Consider the following 15,794-nt stretch of genomic DNA (forward strand, 5'->3'; position numbering starts at 1 on the left):
AAACCCTGAAAAACATTCCCAAACTATTATCCACCAAACTGTTGCCACTATGCATTCCAGTAGGTAGCGTTCTCCTGGCATCCACCAAATCCAGATTTGTCCATCAGACTGCCAGATAGTGAAGTGTGATTCATCACTCCAGAGCACACTTTTTCCCCTGCTCCAGGCAGACTGCTTTACACCACTCCAGCCAACACTTGGCACTGCACATAGTTATCTTAGGCTTGTGTGCAGTCTGTAGTGAGTGATACAACAAAGCTCAAGCTCTGTGAGTTTGCATGGTCTACCGCTTAGTGGCTGAGCTGTTGCTGCTCCTAGACGTTTCCATTTCATAATAATAACACTTACAGTCGACCGGGGCAGATCTAGCAGGAGAGAACATGTGGCAAAGGTGGCGTCCTATAACAATGCCATGTTTAAATTCACTGATTGCTTCAATACAACCCTCTACTGCCAATGGAGGTCTATGAAGATTGCTTGGCTATGTGCTTGATTTTATACACCTGTTAGCAATGGGTGTGGCTGGAACACCTAAACAATTAAGAGTGTCCACATAGTGTGTATTCCCATGTTGAAGATGTGTCATCAGTACAGCGTTTGCCCAGTTTTCAAACCGGAAAATCCCATTTGAGAGACTACTGCATCCCCCCTGTGAGAGGGCAGCAGGCATGTTTAAAATAGAGGTATCGATGGCTACATTTTTTATTTTTTTCAGAGCGTTACTTTAAGTCACTAATCAGTTCGAAACAAATTGAAAATAAATGTTGAAAATAATAAATAAATATTGAAAATAATAAATACACTGATGATGCTCATTTTGTATTTCTACATTTCAGAATCATAGTTTCACATTTGAGTTTAATTGTGATTTACTATACAAAAGAATGTGATCAATTGCAATTAATTATTTAAATTATTTGACTATTCATGTATATCGCACAAAAACCTTACATCTCCAGATTCAGAGATTGAAAATTCTGTACAAAGGAAAAAGTTAAATACAGACTAAGCAATAAAAAAGCAAAAATCATGTGTCTAAGATAATAAAAGAATGAATAATTTGCATAACATCGGCACTTTTGTAAATCCAATATGATTAATTACTGGCCCAGGGCTAATTAACACAGTAACAAACATTTTTTGTTGCATTAAAATCTTGTGAGCTGGTTAGAAGAATGCAGGTCCTGGGTATTGGATGGTAACTGCAAATATTGGGCCTCCTAGAGCAGAGCTTGTTAAATCACAATTCCTTATTAATGTTTATTTATTCTAATCTTGGTGCTTTTAAAAGAAAATAAATGATAAATAGCTCAGCCCAAGACTTTTGCACAGTCCTCTATTGTGAGTTTTTTATGATCTCAATCTGGGCCATGTGCAGGTCATACATGAAAGAAAAATTAGGCATGACCAAAGTTCAACTATTGCCCACAGGCAGGGAGAGTAGGGGTTTTTATTGAAGGGGCTACCTGGGCCGAATGCTGAGTCATTCATGCAAAAATTCATTGCTGCGGAATGCACAAGCAAAGAGAAGAAAAACAGAGCTCCTGGGACAGGAGAGCCGTACGGAACGAAACTGTTACACGAGTCCCTGAACCCTGCAGCTCAGCAGGAGCTGAGCAATGTTTTAAAGTGAAATTCAGCACAACATGACGTGTCAAGGCTTCACTGTTGATTCATTTGGAATATTTTAAAGTGTGGCTGCAGGGAGAGGCAAAGTCGACTGATCGTCGACACGTTCGCCTTTCCCCTCGCAGAGCTGGGACAGATGGGTGAGAGTACATTTCTCAATGTTTCTTTATTTTATGGAGTAAAAAAAAAAAAAGAAATCTGGGAAATAAACAGTGAAACAACAGCCACCCGTCTTAGAGCTTCTGAACTCTCGTGCTAGCTGTGCGCTGGAACCCCACCGCTCTCGCTGGAAACCATAACTCCGTCCATGTTTTCTCAGAGCGTCACTGACCTCTGGTTGCTCCTGGCGATGCTGGACGGGCAGCAGGTTGGCTGCGGAGGTTGCTCCAAGCACGGCCATGAGCGCTGCCCGGTGATCCGACACCCTGGCCTTCTGCCAGACCATGGCCTGAAACAACACGATAAAACGGGTCAAGCTATTTTCTCCCATCCTAAAATAAGACCACCTGTGGTATTACGTGCTCGCACACACACTAGCCACCAATCAGAGCCTTTCGATAAGCAATTAACCCCCTGGACACTTTTGGAGATTGGTTCAACTATTGAGGTTTCCCTGTCAGTGGCAAAAAAGAAGGAGTGCAAAGGCACAAAAATGTGTGCCGCTGGCTCAGGCCTTATTGCGCTTGCATTCTTTAGCAACTTTACCTAATTCTTCTTTTGTGCTTGCATGCTTTCACTAATTATCTATGGAGATGACTGCACTGAGGCCTGCACTGTAAAACTGACACTTTAATGGCTATTTTGAGCAAGACTTTCATTACGCGGCCCTGATATTACGACAATAAAGTGGAACCGAACTTTCGTTTTTAAAATGCCAGACGCGCAGTTAATATTCATTATGAAGCTGTTTCTGACTGCACCATACATCACTACAATTACATGTGGCATTTCTGTGCAAGGAGAGTAGTTACATTAGAAATGGACACATATTTTCACACCCATGCGTTTGCCTGTCGTTGGCACTTCCACTAGCAAGTATATATATCCAAGGTGTTGATTTCTGGGGTGCATTCAGTCCACAGCATGCATCTCTGCTATGAAATACACAATTTGGTGAGTGTAAAAGGATCACTCTAGTAAACAGCTTTTGGAGAACTCATGAAACCCAACACTGGACGAAGTGCAAAGTTTGTGACACGAGATACGACTGGAAGTGCTGATTGGATGATATTACTGTATGCTCCTCCCCTGATGTTCTACAAAATTAATTTAATAAAAACGTTAGATGGGGTCACCGTAAAGCCAACCATACACCCTCAAAACTCTCGTTCTGTATCACTTACATGGCCACCTGTCACACGGACCATTCACTTCCATGGCTGCGTATCTCATAAGACCAATCTGCTATTGCACTTAATATCAAGCCAGTAAACCTCACACCCGCTCTGCTTGTTACATTAGGCTTATGTGACAGTCTTAGGCCTTCGGCCATAGCCTTATATGATTAGGCTTTAGCCATTGCACTGCTAAATGTGAACAAAGTCCAGTTAAAGATGACCACTTTCCTCCCTGCATTTGGAACATGGTAAAGTATGAACGCAAGCTGAGCTTTAATCGGTGACAATCCATCATCCACTAAGTTGTGAGGCTGTTTTAAAGATTCTCAGTCAGCCTGCTGTCAGAGATCAATACATTAAACCACATGCACTTTATGGGTACTACGAATACATTCCTCAAATTGTTATTATAGATGGAAGTCAAACACAAAAATGTCTGGGTACCAGACTTCAGCTCCTGCTCTCCAGGAAAGCTGTGATTGGTGACGGAAAATTCTCTCTGTCCGACTGTGCTACCAGAATTTATCTCTTGGCAGGCGTGCTTGTCTTATGTTATCTTTGACCGCTAACAGGGTCTGATTTTGAAAACAAACCAAGAACATATTTATGACTTCTACTATCAGTAACAGCGATAAACAAACATCGTAGAAAAACATCCCAGGTATGAAAAAATATGATGCTCTGGGGATCGACGCTGGTCAGATTAGCATAGTGATGGGAAGTTGGACATTATCAAGTAAATAACTATGAGTAAACATTAGGTATACATAATGTTGTAGAAGGATCGGGGTAGGCCATTTGTTGATATATGACGCCACCATGTGGCCAAACATGTTATTGCATCAAAAAAGAACCTGCCCAGAAGTCCTTGGTCATGTAATCCAACACAATAGCAATAATTGGCTATATATAAAGGGGAAATCCACTGATTTAAAAAAAAAATCTCAGTCTTTGAGAGGTAAACAAAGTCATTCAGAGTGGTTTGATGTGAAATGTTCCGCTCCACAGAAACCTGCTCACTCAGATTTCAGGGGTCACAATGCCCACAACACCAATATAGCCATTTTATTTACTACCCAAAACCACCAGGGAACCTACACAAGCCTTCTGAGTTTTATATGTAATGTCGATGATGGTAAAACATGCACCTCTCTGCCATGAAAGGATTTTGATAAGTATGTTTGGGCGAAAATTTTCTCTCAAAGCAAACGTAAAAGAATCTCTCAGGCATCAGGCATAGTACTCATAATGGTTTTATGTAATAGCTTTCTGTGAGGGAGGTTTTAGAGGTTTAGATTAGATTTAACTCTTCAAACGTCTGGTTCCTATCACCACCACTGTAAACAATTCTGACTAAGTTTCTCTAGAGCAGAGAATTTCACAACAAACCACTCTGAATAAAGTTAATATGCCCTATTCAGGGTTTACCTGGGGATGTACTATAATGATTTTAAGTGTCAAGTAACATATTGTTGCATTGTAAGCTGAAATCACATTGTATATTACTGATTTGTAGCTGTGTACATTTCTGGAATGTCAGGGTGACATTGGGATGATTTGACACAGCTTGAGAAGTGGAGATTGTCGGAAAAATCTTGGAAAATGCTGGAACACCTAAAAAAGATGTGCAGTTTCTCCTGTACTTTACATTTAGAAGTTTTAAAAAAACCCTCTGTATTACAATGTTGCAAACAGTAACAGGGCTATTAGCTAAAAGTGCAGCATAATTTGTAAGTGTGTTGGTTTGGCTCTGTACTCCAGCGCATGGATGTGAACTGGAACAATACTTAGAAGCTTACAGTATATAATGTCCACTTCAGTTTGAGGGTATTTACACCTAGACTGAGTTAACTGGGTGAACTGAATTTCCAGGGGAATACAAGTAATGTGTTGAGTGGTTGCTTGGCTGACTTGGCCATTTGTGTATTGTTTCTTTAGTAGTTTATAGAGAAGAGGGATAACAAAAGGTCTAGAGTTGATTCTAGATGTGGCACGTGCATGTGGAGTCCACTGCTGCCCTATGGTCCACAAGTTGGGAGAGAAGAGTCAATGCTAGTAAAGTGTGTTGTGAGTCCAGAAAGGCCAAATTAAAGTTCACTATACACATATAAAGCCTGCAGCCTGTGACAAAGTATTATGAAAGATGAGATGGAGATTAATCTGCACCAGAGTGATGGAAAGGGGAAAGTGTGGAGAAAGAGAAACTCCTCATGATCCAACACATATCATCTCATCATGTGAAACATGGTGGCTTGGGAATGTACAGCCCCAGCAGAACTGGACCAACAGTCTTTACTGATGACGTGACTGCAGACAGCAGCAGGACGAATTCTGACGTAAGCAGCAGCGTTTTAACTGTTCAAATCCAACCAAATGCCTCAAAACTTAGTGGATAGAAGTTTGCAGTCTGACAATGTCCCACACCATCGTGTTTTGAATGGTCAAGTACAATTTATCCGATTACTTATGGTCCTCTGAAATGAGGGACTGTGTATAAAAAGGTCTGTTACTCCTATGTGGTGGGCACCAATACAGATAAAGACCCCTCTGTTTCATTCCAAATGTGCTAAAGGTACAGAGTCAAAACAACGAAACCTGTGTCACTGTTCAGTTTCTTGAAGACTGCAATATACATTCCACTCTGGGTTGAATGATATGAACATGTTTGTCAATACTATTGACTTTTTTTGAAACATGTTCTCAGAAAAAAATGGCAAAAACCATTAAATACCACGAAACTCAACAGTAATCAATCTCTACTGCCTACAACTCGCAAGAAAAAGAGAAAATCCAGGTCTCATGTCCAAACCTTATTGTGAGTGAATATGATCCTCAGCTCTGGCTTGATAATTGCATAAGCCATCAGCAAATCCTGCACCTTCTTCACTTCTTCTTTGCACTTCTTAGAGGTGGAGTAATACTGTCTCCTGACTGGGAGGTTCTTGAACAGTTTTACCGCACACACTGTGGTTCCTGTGTAAAAAGGTAAAAGGTTTTTTCACAGTTATTTTATTTTTGAAGTAACAGCATAACCAAAACTACATGATCGTGGATTGAGAAATGCTTACCTTGGCCAAGATGTGATGGCCTCTGAGAGATAACACGCCCATTGAGGTCAAGTGTATACTGAGTGCTGACATCATCATCAGCTGTTTTGGTTGTAACAACTACCTGGAAAAGGAAAGCAAGAAACAAGATGAAAAAGTATTATTTCAACTTTATATTATAAGCCCTATTCACGCTTTACCTGTAGAGGTACTGTAGGAATTGTAATTTTAAAATAAGTATTATGAATGAGACCTGCGGTTTTAATCCAGTATGAATCCGCAGCAGGTGTATGTTTTACAGTCTGCGACTGATAATTGTGGAGTGATTTTAATCCAGTATGAATCTTAATTGTGACCAGTTTTTACATTTAGACAGTAATAACCGCTCAGTGATTTGAATCTTGTATGAATCTTAATTGAGTCAAGTTTACACAGTCTGGCTCTAAACACTGTACAGTGATTTTATTCCAGTATGAATCTTCATTGTGTGTAGTTTTTTTACAGTCTAATTGTTATAACTGTTCAGTAATTTTAACCCATTATAAATCTTTAATGTATGTAGCTTTTACAGTCTGACAGAAAAAAACTGTTCAGTGACTTTAATCCAGTATGAATCTTCATTGCATGTAGTTTTTATAATCTGATTGTAATAACTGTGTAGTGATTTGAATCCAGTATGAATCTGCAGTGTGTGCACTTTTTACAAGGTGACTCTAATAACTGTGGAGTGATTGGTCTTCTGTAATTTGCTGAAGGCAGAGTTCCCTGAGTAATAGCAATCCAATCCACTTTACACTTAAGAATTAACATGATATGCTACTAGACACAACATACATGGTATTGCCATTGTTACTGAGTGTGACCTGTATTGTAATGCTGACATGAACATTTTTGCAACTGGGTTATCTGTGGGAATTTAGGGCTATTACACCGATACTTTATCCTGTACCAATCTGCCAGTCAGATCTCTTAAAAATTGCATTACTGTGCTACAGTTTAGGCTATAGTAAAACAAAAAAATATACTGTTACCTCAGAAATGGCACATATGGATGCAAGCGCTTCTCCTCTGAAGCCATATGTCTCTAGGCACTCCAAGTCTTCATGGCAGGAAATTTTAGACGTGTAATGTTTCACTGCCATTACAGGGGCATCAGCAGCCTTGATTCCACAGCCATTGTCTCGCACCTCAATACGATCCAAACCATGATTCTCCTACAAGTGAAACATGGCATGAAGACCTGAGGTGCTGCAGTTTTATTGTTTAAAGTAGTCGTAAACTTTTTATTAATTTACCAATTTAACTTCGAGGCTTGAAGCGCCAGCATCAAGCGAGTTCTCAACCAGCTCTTTGACAACGCTGAGTACAGATGTGATCACTTGGGAGCTGGAGAGCAGACGCACAGTCTCCTGTGGAAGTGCCTTCATGGTCTACTCACCTGGAGAGTCAGGAGAGAAAAGCAGCCCTTTGAAACAGTGTAGTAGAGTAGTGCCCCCCATGAATTGCTCCGTTTTATTTTTCATGCTCTAATACACCTCAAATCATCAGGTAATTATCAAGCCCTTGTTAAACTGAATGAGTAGCGAATAGGGATGCACAGGGGGGGAATTCTGGGCTGATGCTGAAGATATTTTTTTATAATGATGCTAATATACACACATTTATATAATGCAGTAATTAGCATTAAATCTATTTGTATTAACATCACAGAGAAAATTTATCATGTATTTGTTGAAGGTCATAAATGCAGTTTTTTTTTTTCTTTTTAAACTATTATCTACCGATACCAATGTCACGACTTTGAGATCATCATAAATCCCAAGTCGTCTAGTAGTGAAAACACTGAAACTGTACAGTGCACGCAGTTACAAAGACTGGGAATGAGAAGGACTGGAATATTGTAAACATAACAGCAGATGTTCTAGACCAGAGTTCTAGCCACAACACATTTTTGATCCATTCCTGCACACAAGACACTTCAGTGAGTGAGGAAGTCAGTGCTGGCTGAGGATCCACTGCATCATAAGAATGTGACCAAGCAATCAGTATAATTTACAAATTTAAGTACAGCAAGAATAAAAAGGTTTATGCAGCACAGAGATTGACTTTGTGATTGGTCGTACGTCATTCTGTCGCCTAAATATTGACCGTGCTTATTTGCATACTGCTTTGTGATTCGTTGTTACGTGGAGCAGTTGTACACAACTCTCCAATAATAAAGCGAAATGCAAACAATTTTTTAACTAGATTATCTTATTGGATAATGCTTAACACATCATCCAATCACAAAGCAAAATGCAAATGAGTATGCTAATATTGTCCCTATCCACCTCCCTCTCTTTACAGACACAGACTTCAATTTAGAAATTAAAGTACAGCAAGATAAAAAAAAGTTTATGCAGCACAGAGATGGGCGATATGGCAAAATGTACTATCACAATACTTCAGCAAGTTTTTTACGATACACAATGTGTCACAATAATTATTTTTTCTGACATATGAAGTTAGGATAGACAAAGGAGTGCCACAGTTTAAAAATACTATCAAAACTATGAATCCAATTACTTGTATTCAACATTTTATACTTCGCTGGACTAATTATGCTCTCTTTTTATCAAACTAGCAATTAGGAAGTGCTTTTAAAAGTACTGAAAGTACTCGGAAAAGCATCCTGTGACATACTGTGATCACGATAATGATAAATAACGTGATTAGGTTTAAACAATTTGAAATCTCTATGTATTAACATATGAGCAGTACTGAGATTGTGATTTAAATTGCGATTGTTTTCTATAAATTGAGGCCCATGCCTTATTTTTTTGCAAAGAAGAACAACATTTCCACTTTTCTCTTTTTCTGGCTTGTTGTGGTTGTGATGTCACAGCACATGGGTGTTTGGTTGCTTCTGATTGGTCTAACTCATCTATAAAAAGTTCACAAGCTCTTTGTTATTGGGCTAAATCTTCACACTAAAAACAAAACTAAAAGCAGTTCTTGCAATTTAAAACCGCACTTTTAAAAAAAAGCGATTCTGATATTAAAATGATCAACCTGTCAGCCCTAATTGTCACATTTTCGCTATTGTGGCGTCGACAACAATAAATCGCTGCCATTGGAACAAAACCTCGTATCTCCAAAATGGTAACTTTACAGGAGAAGGAAAAAACCTACTTTACTTTTAATGTAAGTCAATGGAACCAGACTTTTTTACAAGTCATTCCTTGGCCATCATGAAATTCACACACAATATAAAGGACAGCAGGCATTTTCATATTAGGTCAAAAACTGAAAAACAACAAAATTGGAGATACGAGGTTTTGTTCTGACAGCAGCGAAATATTGTCTTACTGACCCTTGAATAAATACATTTGACAATACTTAACGTTATCCTGATATTTATCGTTATCACGATAAATACTGACATATCGCCCAGACATAATGCAGCAGTTAAAGAACTGGAAGACCTGCAGGTTTCCTATCGATATAAAGTGCCAACGGGGCCAAGCAGATCTGGAGGCCAGTTAATAATCAATACTGTATTAATTAGTCAGCTGTAAATTCAGATACAGTAGACAGTCAGACCAAACCAACAGCATGATGAGTCCTGCAGCTGGAGCGCTTCGACTCCGTAAGCTTTAAAGTTGCACAAAAGCCTAAATTACTTACAGGCGAACTCTCACAGCGGAAGGAAGCCAGATTTTATATAAAACAAAGAAAATCAGCCGTGAATGTATGAACTCGCAAACACCCCACTGAGCCCATGCTGCTGCGCTCACTCAAACACACTACTGGAGCGGAAATAACGCAAAAATCACAATAAGGCGCCTTTTTTACGTCACGCCTTTTTCTTCGTGCTGATTGGCTGTTTAGGTTGTCGGTCAAGCTCTGAATCTAAAACAGTTGATAATAAGTACGTATTATATGTATTTAAACTTAGCCAGATTGCTGCTTTTATCTTGTTTTCAATAAAAAATAAAATAAAAAAAATCTCCATCGCGTTTCCCTTGTTTCTTGCGCTGATTGGCTGTTCGGATTGTCGATCACCTCAGAATTTCTCGGACGGGGCTAGTCCTTTGCATTTTGCTTTGTGATTGGATGTTTTCGCTCAGCAGATTTGAATAATATTAACAACACACGTTTGCATTTGACCTTTGGATTGGTTGCATGTCATTCTGTCGCCTAAATTTTTGCCGTGCTTATTTGCATATTGCTTTGTGATTCGTTGTTACGTGGAGCGGTTGCGCACAACTGTCCAATAATAAAGCGAAATGCAGGCGATTTTTTAACTAGATTAGCTTATTGGATGATGCACAGCGCATCGTCCAATCACAAAGCAAAATGCAAAAGAGTATGCTAATGTTGTCCCTATCCACCTCCCTCTCTTTACAGACACGGAGACGGGCAGCGGGTTCTGGCCGTTTCGCTGCACTGGATCAGCGTCGAGTATCTGGAATAAAAGCAGGGTAGGTTAAGTGTTGCAAACTGGGTTTGTCCGTGTCGTTGTTTACATTTCCATATGTGTCTACATGTCATATAAGACTTTAAGTCGGTGTTTTCATCTTGACCTACATATTCCAAGATATCAGCCAGCGTCAAAACAAATCAACTGGTGCGGCGGCGGCGTCTCTGCGCTGCAGTCTGTGTAACCTAACGGTGTTTTTATGCCAGTCATTAGCCTCGCCTCGGCGTTTCATAAAAAAACGACTGAATATAGCAAACCGAGTCGCTTGTTAAATGCCTGAACTATCCGGCTGTGTTGAAAATGTGGTTTTAACTGTGGTTCGTCAATATTTGATTGTTAGGTTAACTTAAAAGGAAGGATTGGTCTGTTAGCTTGGTAGCTAAAACGAGTTAGCCGGCTAGTTAGCTAGCTAACGTTAGCAGGCTTGGGGAGAAAGTTGTGGCGCACAGAGCATCCAAATAACTAATAGATAAATAATAAAATAAATAATCAATTTTCTAGATGTCTGTATGCGTGGCCAGCTACCAGAGAGCTAGTTAGTCATAGCACTTTTCACGAAGCTGAAGTCAGCTTCTTGTTCGATTTTTTCCGTTCCACCTTAAATGCTGCATAACGCCTAAGGAGCCAGAATGTAACTGCTGCACCATTTAAGGTGGAACGGGAAAACTCAGAACAAGAAGCCGGCGAATAGGAAGCCGAAATCAGCCTGGTTCGGTTAGCCCAAGTTCAAGAAGCACCGAGAATGGGGAAAAACAAGTGAAACGTGGCAGTTGCGGAAAGCCGAGACTTTTAATCTTATCATATCAAAAGTTGTGTAACTAAGCGAGCAGTAGTGTTGAGGGAGAAAGAGTTGGGCAACGGTGAACTTTGGATCTGTTTTAGGCTGACCTGGCTCTGATAAAGTAAACAAGTAGGTCAGAATATGAACTTTAAAAAAAGCATGAAGACCTCAAGGGCCTGACAGCTTTAGCTGTGACTTATCTGGGGATGGGTTTGAGGAGTTTGTTGGCTTTAACCATGAAGAAGAGCCTGTTTGAATCCTTAGTGCTTAAAGATTTTAATATAAAAACACTGGATACCTCTAGTAGAGCATACATTGTGGTGCAGTGCTATAACTGACACCATTATTCAGATAATGATCTTTTTATACATTCTTCTTGGGCTTTTTTTATTGTTGGAAAAAAGTGGTTATGGTTGATATTCCTGACAGAGAGAGAGAGAGCTGTCTTCATTTTATGTATGCATTATATCTTCTGTTCCCTCCACAGAAAGTCAGGATGAATGTTGGTGTAGCCCACAGCGAGGTGAACCCCAACACTCGGGTTATGAACAGTCGGGGGATCTGGCTGACGTACGCACTCGGTGTGGGAATGCTTCACATTGTGCTGTTGAGCATTCCCTTCTTCAGCGTTCCCGTCGTGTGGACCCTCACAAATGTTATTCACAATTTTGTAAGTCTTCCCTCTGAAATAACCCATTGTTTTACTAGCACCGTTTTCCCATGTGGCGCATGTTATTTTCTGAAGTGTTGTTTATGAGTAGGCAGCATGTTCACTATGTGCTGCCTGTGTTTTGGTGCCCTTGATTCAGCTCACTTCAAACAATTGGTGCTTCCTTAATTCACGTACCACATGACTAGTCCCTTAAATAAAGAAGTAAGGTCACCAGCATGACATCATTTGCAAAGCTAAAATAGTTTTGGTATGTGTGGCAGCACACGCATACTGCACCACAATGATAAGAGGAGCCATTCAAGTGATTATTTCCTGCCATGTGTGGCTGGCTATAATCATCCTGCTATCATTCTTTAGCAGCAGTAACGAATTAAACAAATGCGGTCTAGAGCTTGAACTTAACTGCTGCTCTATGCAGACTGATCTTGTTTTCTTTTAGTAGTCAGTTTCAAGTAAATTCCTCACCTGTTCAGTTTATTGAGTTGTTACTTAATACCGTAAATGTCAGTGGTATGTGTATCGAGAGTGTAGAAGAGGGTCACATTTGAAGCGTTTCCTGCGCCTAACGGATTGCTGTTGTGTTTCTCTGCAGGGCATGTATGTGTTCATGCACGCAGTAAAAGGCACACCATTTGAGACTCCAGACCAGGGCAAAGCCAGACTACTCACACACTGGGAACAGCTGGACTACGGCGTGCAGTTCACATCATCCAGAAAATTCTTCACAATCTCACCAATCATTTTGTATGTTTATTTTCTTTGTGTTGTTACTTCTACATTGAACAGCTCTCTTAATTTTAGCCAAGCGGATGCATGTGCAAGATTGCTTGTACATTCATCTGCTTGCAGATACTTTACAGACTGTTAATAGACTGAATTCTCTGTAAGGGGTGGTGGAAGCGTTCAAGACAGTTTTGACCATGTGAGACTTTTTTAAATTTATGTTTTGAAAGTTTGAGACTCTGATTATCTGCATTGTCACATACTGGCTTTAGCTCACTCCAATCAGGATGACGTGCACCTCTGCTGCTTCTTGATACAATAATACTGATTACATGGGTCATTCTTGTGCATAACTGACAAACCACTGAACTTGAAAAAGAAAAAATGCTGATGAAGTTTTAAAGTTGAGAATTTTAACATTTTTGGCAGTATCCTTTGGGAAAGTGCTTATGAAAGGGATGTATATTTTCTGGGCTGTTTTTTTGGCATTCTGGCCCTTTTTGGCCTCAGCGCTAATGAGGTTTCAGTTTTTAGGAGAGCAGTTCACAGGAGCAGTTCACAAGAGCAGTTGAATGACTTGTATAAAAGGGCTAAGCTCAGTAGAACCCTTTTCTGAAAACTTTAGCTCATGAAGGGGCTCTATTGTAGGCCCAAACGGCACAAGTATGTAATGACCATGTTAGAAATTGAATGTAACAGAGCTGTCAGTTTGCACCAAATATATAAACATGCCTGATGCATGTTAGCCTGTGTGACGCCAGGTCATGTGCGAACCTAGCTTTCAGAACTTCAAATCAGATCAGAAGAATTTTATTCATTTTGCTCAAACTGTTAAAATGATTCTGAACTATATAGTCACTGTTATACAAAAACGTGTGTTGCCAGTTTTTGTTTTTTTCCAGCTTTTACATAAATAGAAAATTCTTTGCATGATTTTAATTTCGCACTTAACGGAGCAGAAGAAACGGTCCAGAATGTCCTAAAAAAAATCAGGTTAACTTCCATTGCAAGTTAAACTTTTTTTTTTCTTTTTCCTATGAAGTCACCATTTTAGAGATACACGTTTTTTTGTGTGACAATGCACTATTTACATACTCTATACTGCACTGTTTCAAACTTACCTGCTGTTTTATGTTCTTCAGATACTTCCTGGCAAGCTTCTATACAAAATACGACACGGCCCATTTTGTGATAAACACCGCCTCCCTCCTGAGTGTGCTTATCCCGAAATTGCCACAGCTCCATGGAGTGCGAATCCTTGGAATCAACAAGTATTAAGCTCACCGTTCAGAGGGAACAGCGCTGAGGCCAACTCTCCAATGAGCTCCTGCCTCATCTATTAGGAGAATAGGTAACCCTCTGTGCTTTGTGATGCAGTTTTGTACAGTGTGTATAATTTAGTGTCTGTCTTTGCTTAGATGCACCTGAAGTTATTACAGGCGTATGTGGTAATGCCTTGAGCATTAACTTAAGTAAATATTTAATTTCTTTTTTTTCCTCTCCCTTCGGTTCTCATGAATCTGGGCTGGCCCAGAATTCAAAGTTTTGTTTTTGGTGTTTTTTTTTCCTTCCCCCCCTTTTTTTCTTCTCCCCTTACATTTTTGGTTTTGTTTGTAGGCCTCACTAAACTGTGAGAACCTAATTCTGTTTGTCACATTTCTAAACACAATTATAAAAGCTGTTTTTAAGACCAGTTCTTTGTAAGAATTGGACCCTGTAGTTGAAATGATGTTTTTTTTTTTTTCCTTCTTTTTCTTTGAATTTTTTTTCTTGTATCAGTGCTTTACAAAACAATAAAGATGTCTTGCATGATTTTCTGAAAAACATGTTTGTTAGAGCAAGTATTTTGATAGTGTAAATAGTCATACGGTGGGTTGATGTCTCAAGGCTTAAGTGACAAGAAACATCCATTAACAGTGCTTTAGTGTTTACTCAGATATGTTTATGTACTCATTTATTAAAGTGTGCTTGTTTAGGACATAACTGTGAATCTCCTTGATTACCAAGGCAGCTAGTCCTTTCTGGCCTCTGCTTATTTATGGTGTTACTGGAGCTCAAAAGACCCCTGTATGTAATATAGGCCCATTAAAACATTCATGCTCATCTGTGGTGTTTTCTCTTTCAACACTGTCGCAGTTTAAAATGCTTTGCCAACAATATTTTTCAAAAAGACACGGAATGTGTGTTTATATACTACTAAAGGTTAGATAAATGTCAGAATAGATGACTCTGCATTTAGGCACCTTTTTAAAAGTTGTGTGTGTGTTTTCCCCCCAGTGTGTAATAAAAAGCACAACTGATCCAAAACCGTACTCTTGGGCCCCGACGAAGCACATTCAGGGTTCCTGGCTAAATTTCAGCTTCACAAAATTGAACTCCGAAAGCATTTATAACAGTAAAAAGCAGGGCTGTTTCTACTGCCACCGTGTTGGTGCTTACTGGAGTAATAATTATTTTATATTCCTGATTTCTATGTAGTATTTTGTCACTGTGCACATTTTTTCCCCTATTTTACTACATTTTGAATGCAGAAGCTGCTCTTTACATGATAACAATTTTTGACGACTGGACCAGATAGAATTGTTCAAACGTTTCTTAACCCACATTAAAAGTACAGGGTGTCCCAAAAAAATGACATCATTTGAGATGTGAATCTCTGAGTAACTACATGTCCTGGCAAACGAAATTAAATAGGCTTCATGTTGAACTATACAAGATTCATTTATCGAAATTCAAACAAGAAATTCAGAGGGATGTATATTTTATAATCGATTTCACAGCTTCACAAATGTAATCTTCCGATACTGGTGGTCGTCCAGACCCCTTTGTCCTGCACAGACAGCCTTCTTGTTTGAATTTTTTGTGCTGTGTCCAAATCTGCTTTCCAGTTGGTGCATTTTTATTGAATTTTCTCAAAAATGCAGGCTGCACACTCTTGTTTGACTATGTTTGAGCATATTCTAACACACAAAATGCCTTTTCATTTCTAGTGAACGCCATTCTTCAACCTGAAAAAAAAAACATTAAAAATTAAACTTGGTTAGTTTTTACTCATTTTGTTAAAATTTGAAATCATTTGAGGCAAAATTGGCTGTTATTAGACTATGGAATGATGTCAGTTATTTTGGGGACACCCTGTAAT

General features: G+C 39.3%; 2 protein-coding genes across 2 annotated transcripts in view; one reads left to right on the top strand and one right to left on the bottom strand.

The window, feature by feature from the left end:
* The window catches only part of pms1 (PMS1 homolog 1, mismatch repair system component), a 37,710-nt gene extending 27,921 nt beyond the window's left edge, over positions 1-9,789 (bottom strand). The window contains exons 1-6 of the mRNA XM_036574076.1: positions 9,680-9,789; positions 7,309-7,451; positions 7,045-7,227; positions 6,035-6,137; positions 5,776-5,939; positions 1,961-2,077 (exon numbers count right to left, since the gene is read on the bottom strand). Of these exons, the coding sequence (XP_036429969.1) occupies positions 1,961-2,077; positions 5,776-5,939; positions 6,035-6,137; positions 7,045-7,227; positions 7,309-7,440 (699 nt within the window). The 5' untranslated portion in view covers positions 7,441-7,451; positions 9,680-9,789. The remainder of the gene's footprint in view (positions 1-1,960; positions 2,078-5,775; positions 5,940-6,034; positions 6,138-7,044; positions 7,228-7,308; positions 7,452-9,679) is intronic.
* A 600-nt stretch (positions 9,790-10,389) lies between these two features.
* Positions 10,390-14,755, top strand: ormdl1 (ORMDL sphingolipid biosynthesis regulator 1). The gene is made up of 4 exons (XM_036577313.1): positions 10,390-10,476; positions 11,744-11,926; positions 12,522-12,673; positions 13,795-14,755. The coding sequence occupies exons 2-4, from the start codon at positions 11,753-11,755 to the stop codon at positions 13,928-13,930; spliced, it is 462 nt and encodes a 153-aa protein (XP_036433206.1). The 5' UTR covers positions 10,390-10,476; positions 11,744-11,752; the 3' UTR covers positions 13,931-14,755.
* Positions 14,756-15,794: the final 1,039 nt, after the last annotated feature.

The sequence above is a fragment of the Colossoma macropomum genome, unplaced genomic scaffold (genome assembly GCF_904425465.1).
Source record: "Colossoma macropomum unplaced genomic scaffold, Colossoma_macropomum, whole genome shotgun sequence".
Taxonomy (NCBI): Eukaryota; Metazoa; Chordata; class Actinopteri; order Characiformes; family Serrasalmidae; genus Colossoma; species Colossoma macropomum.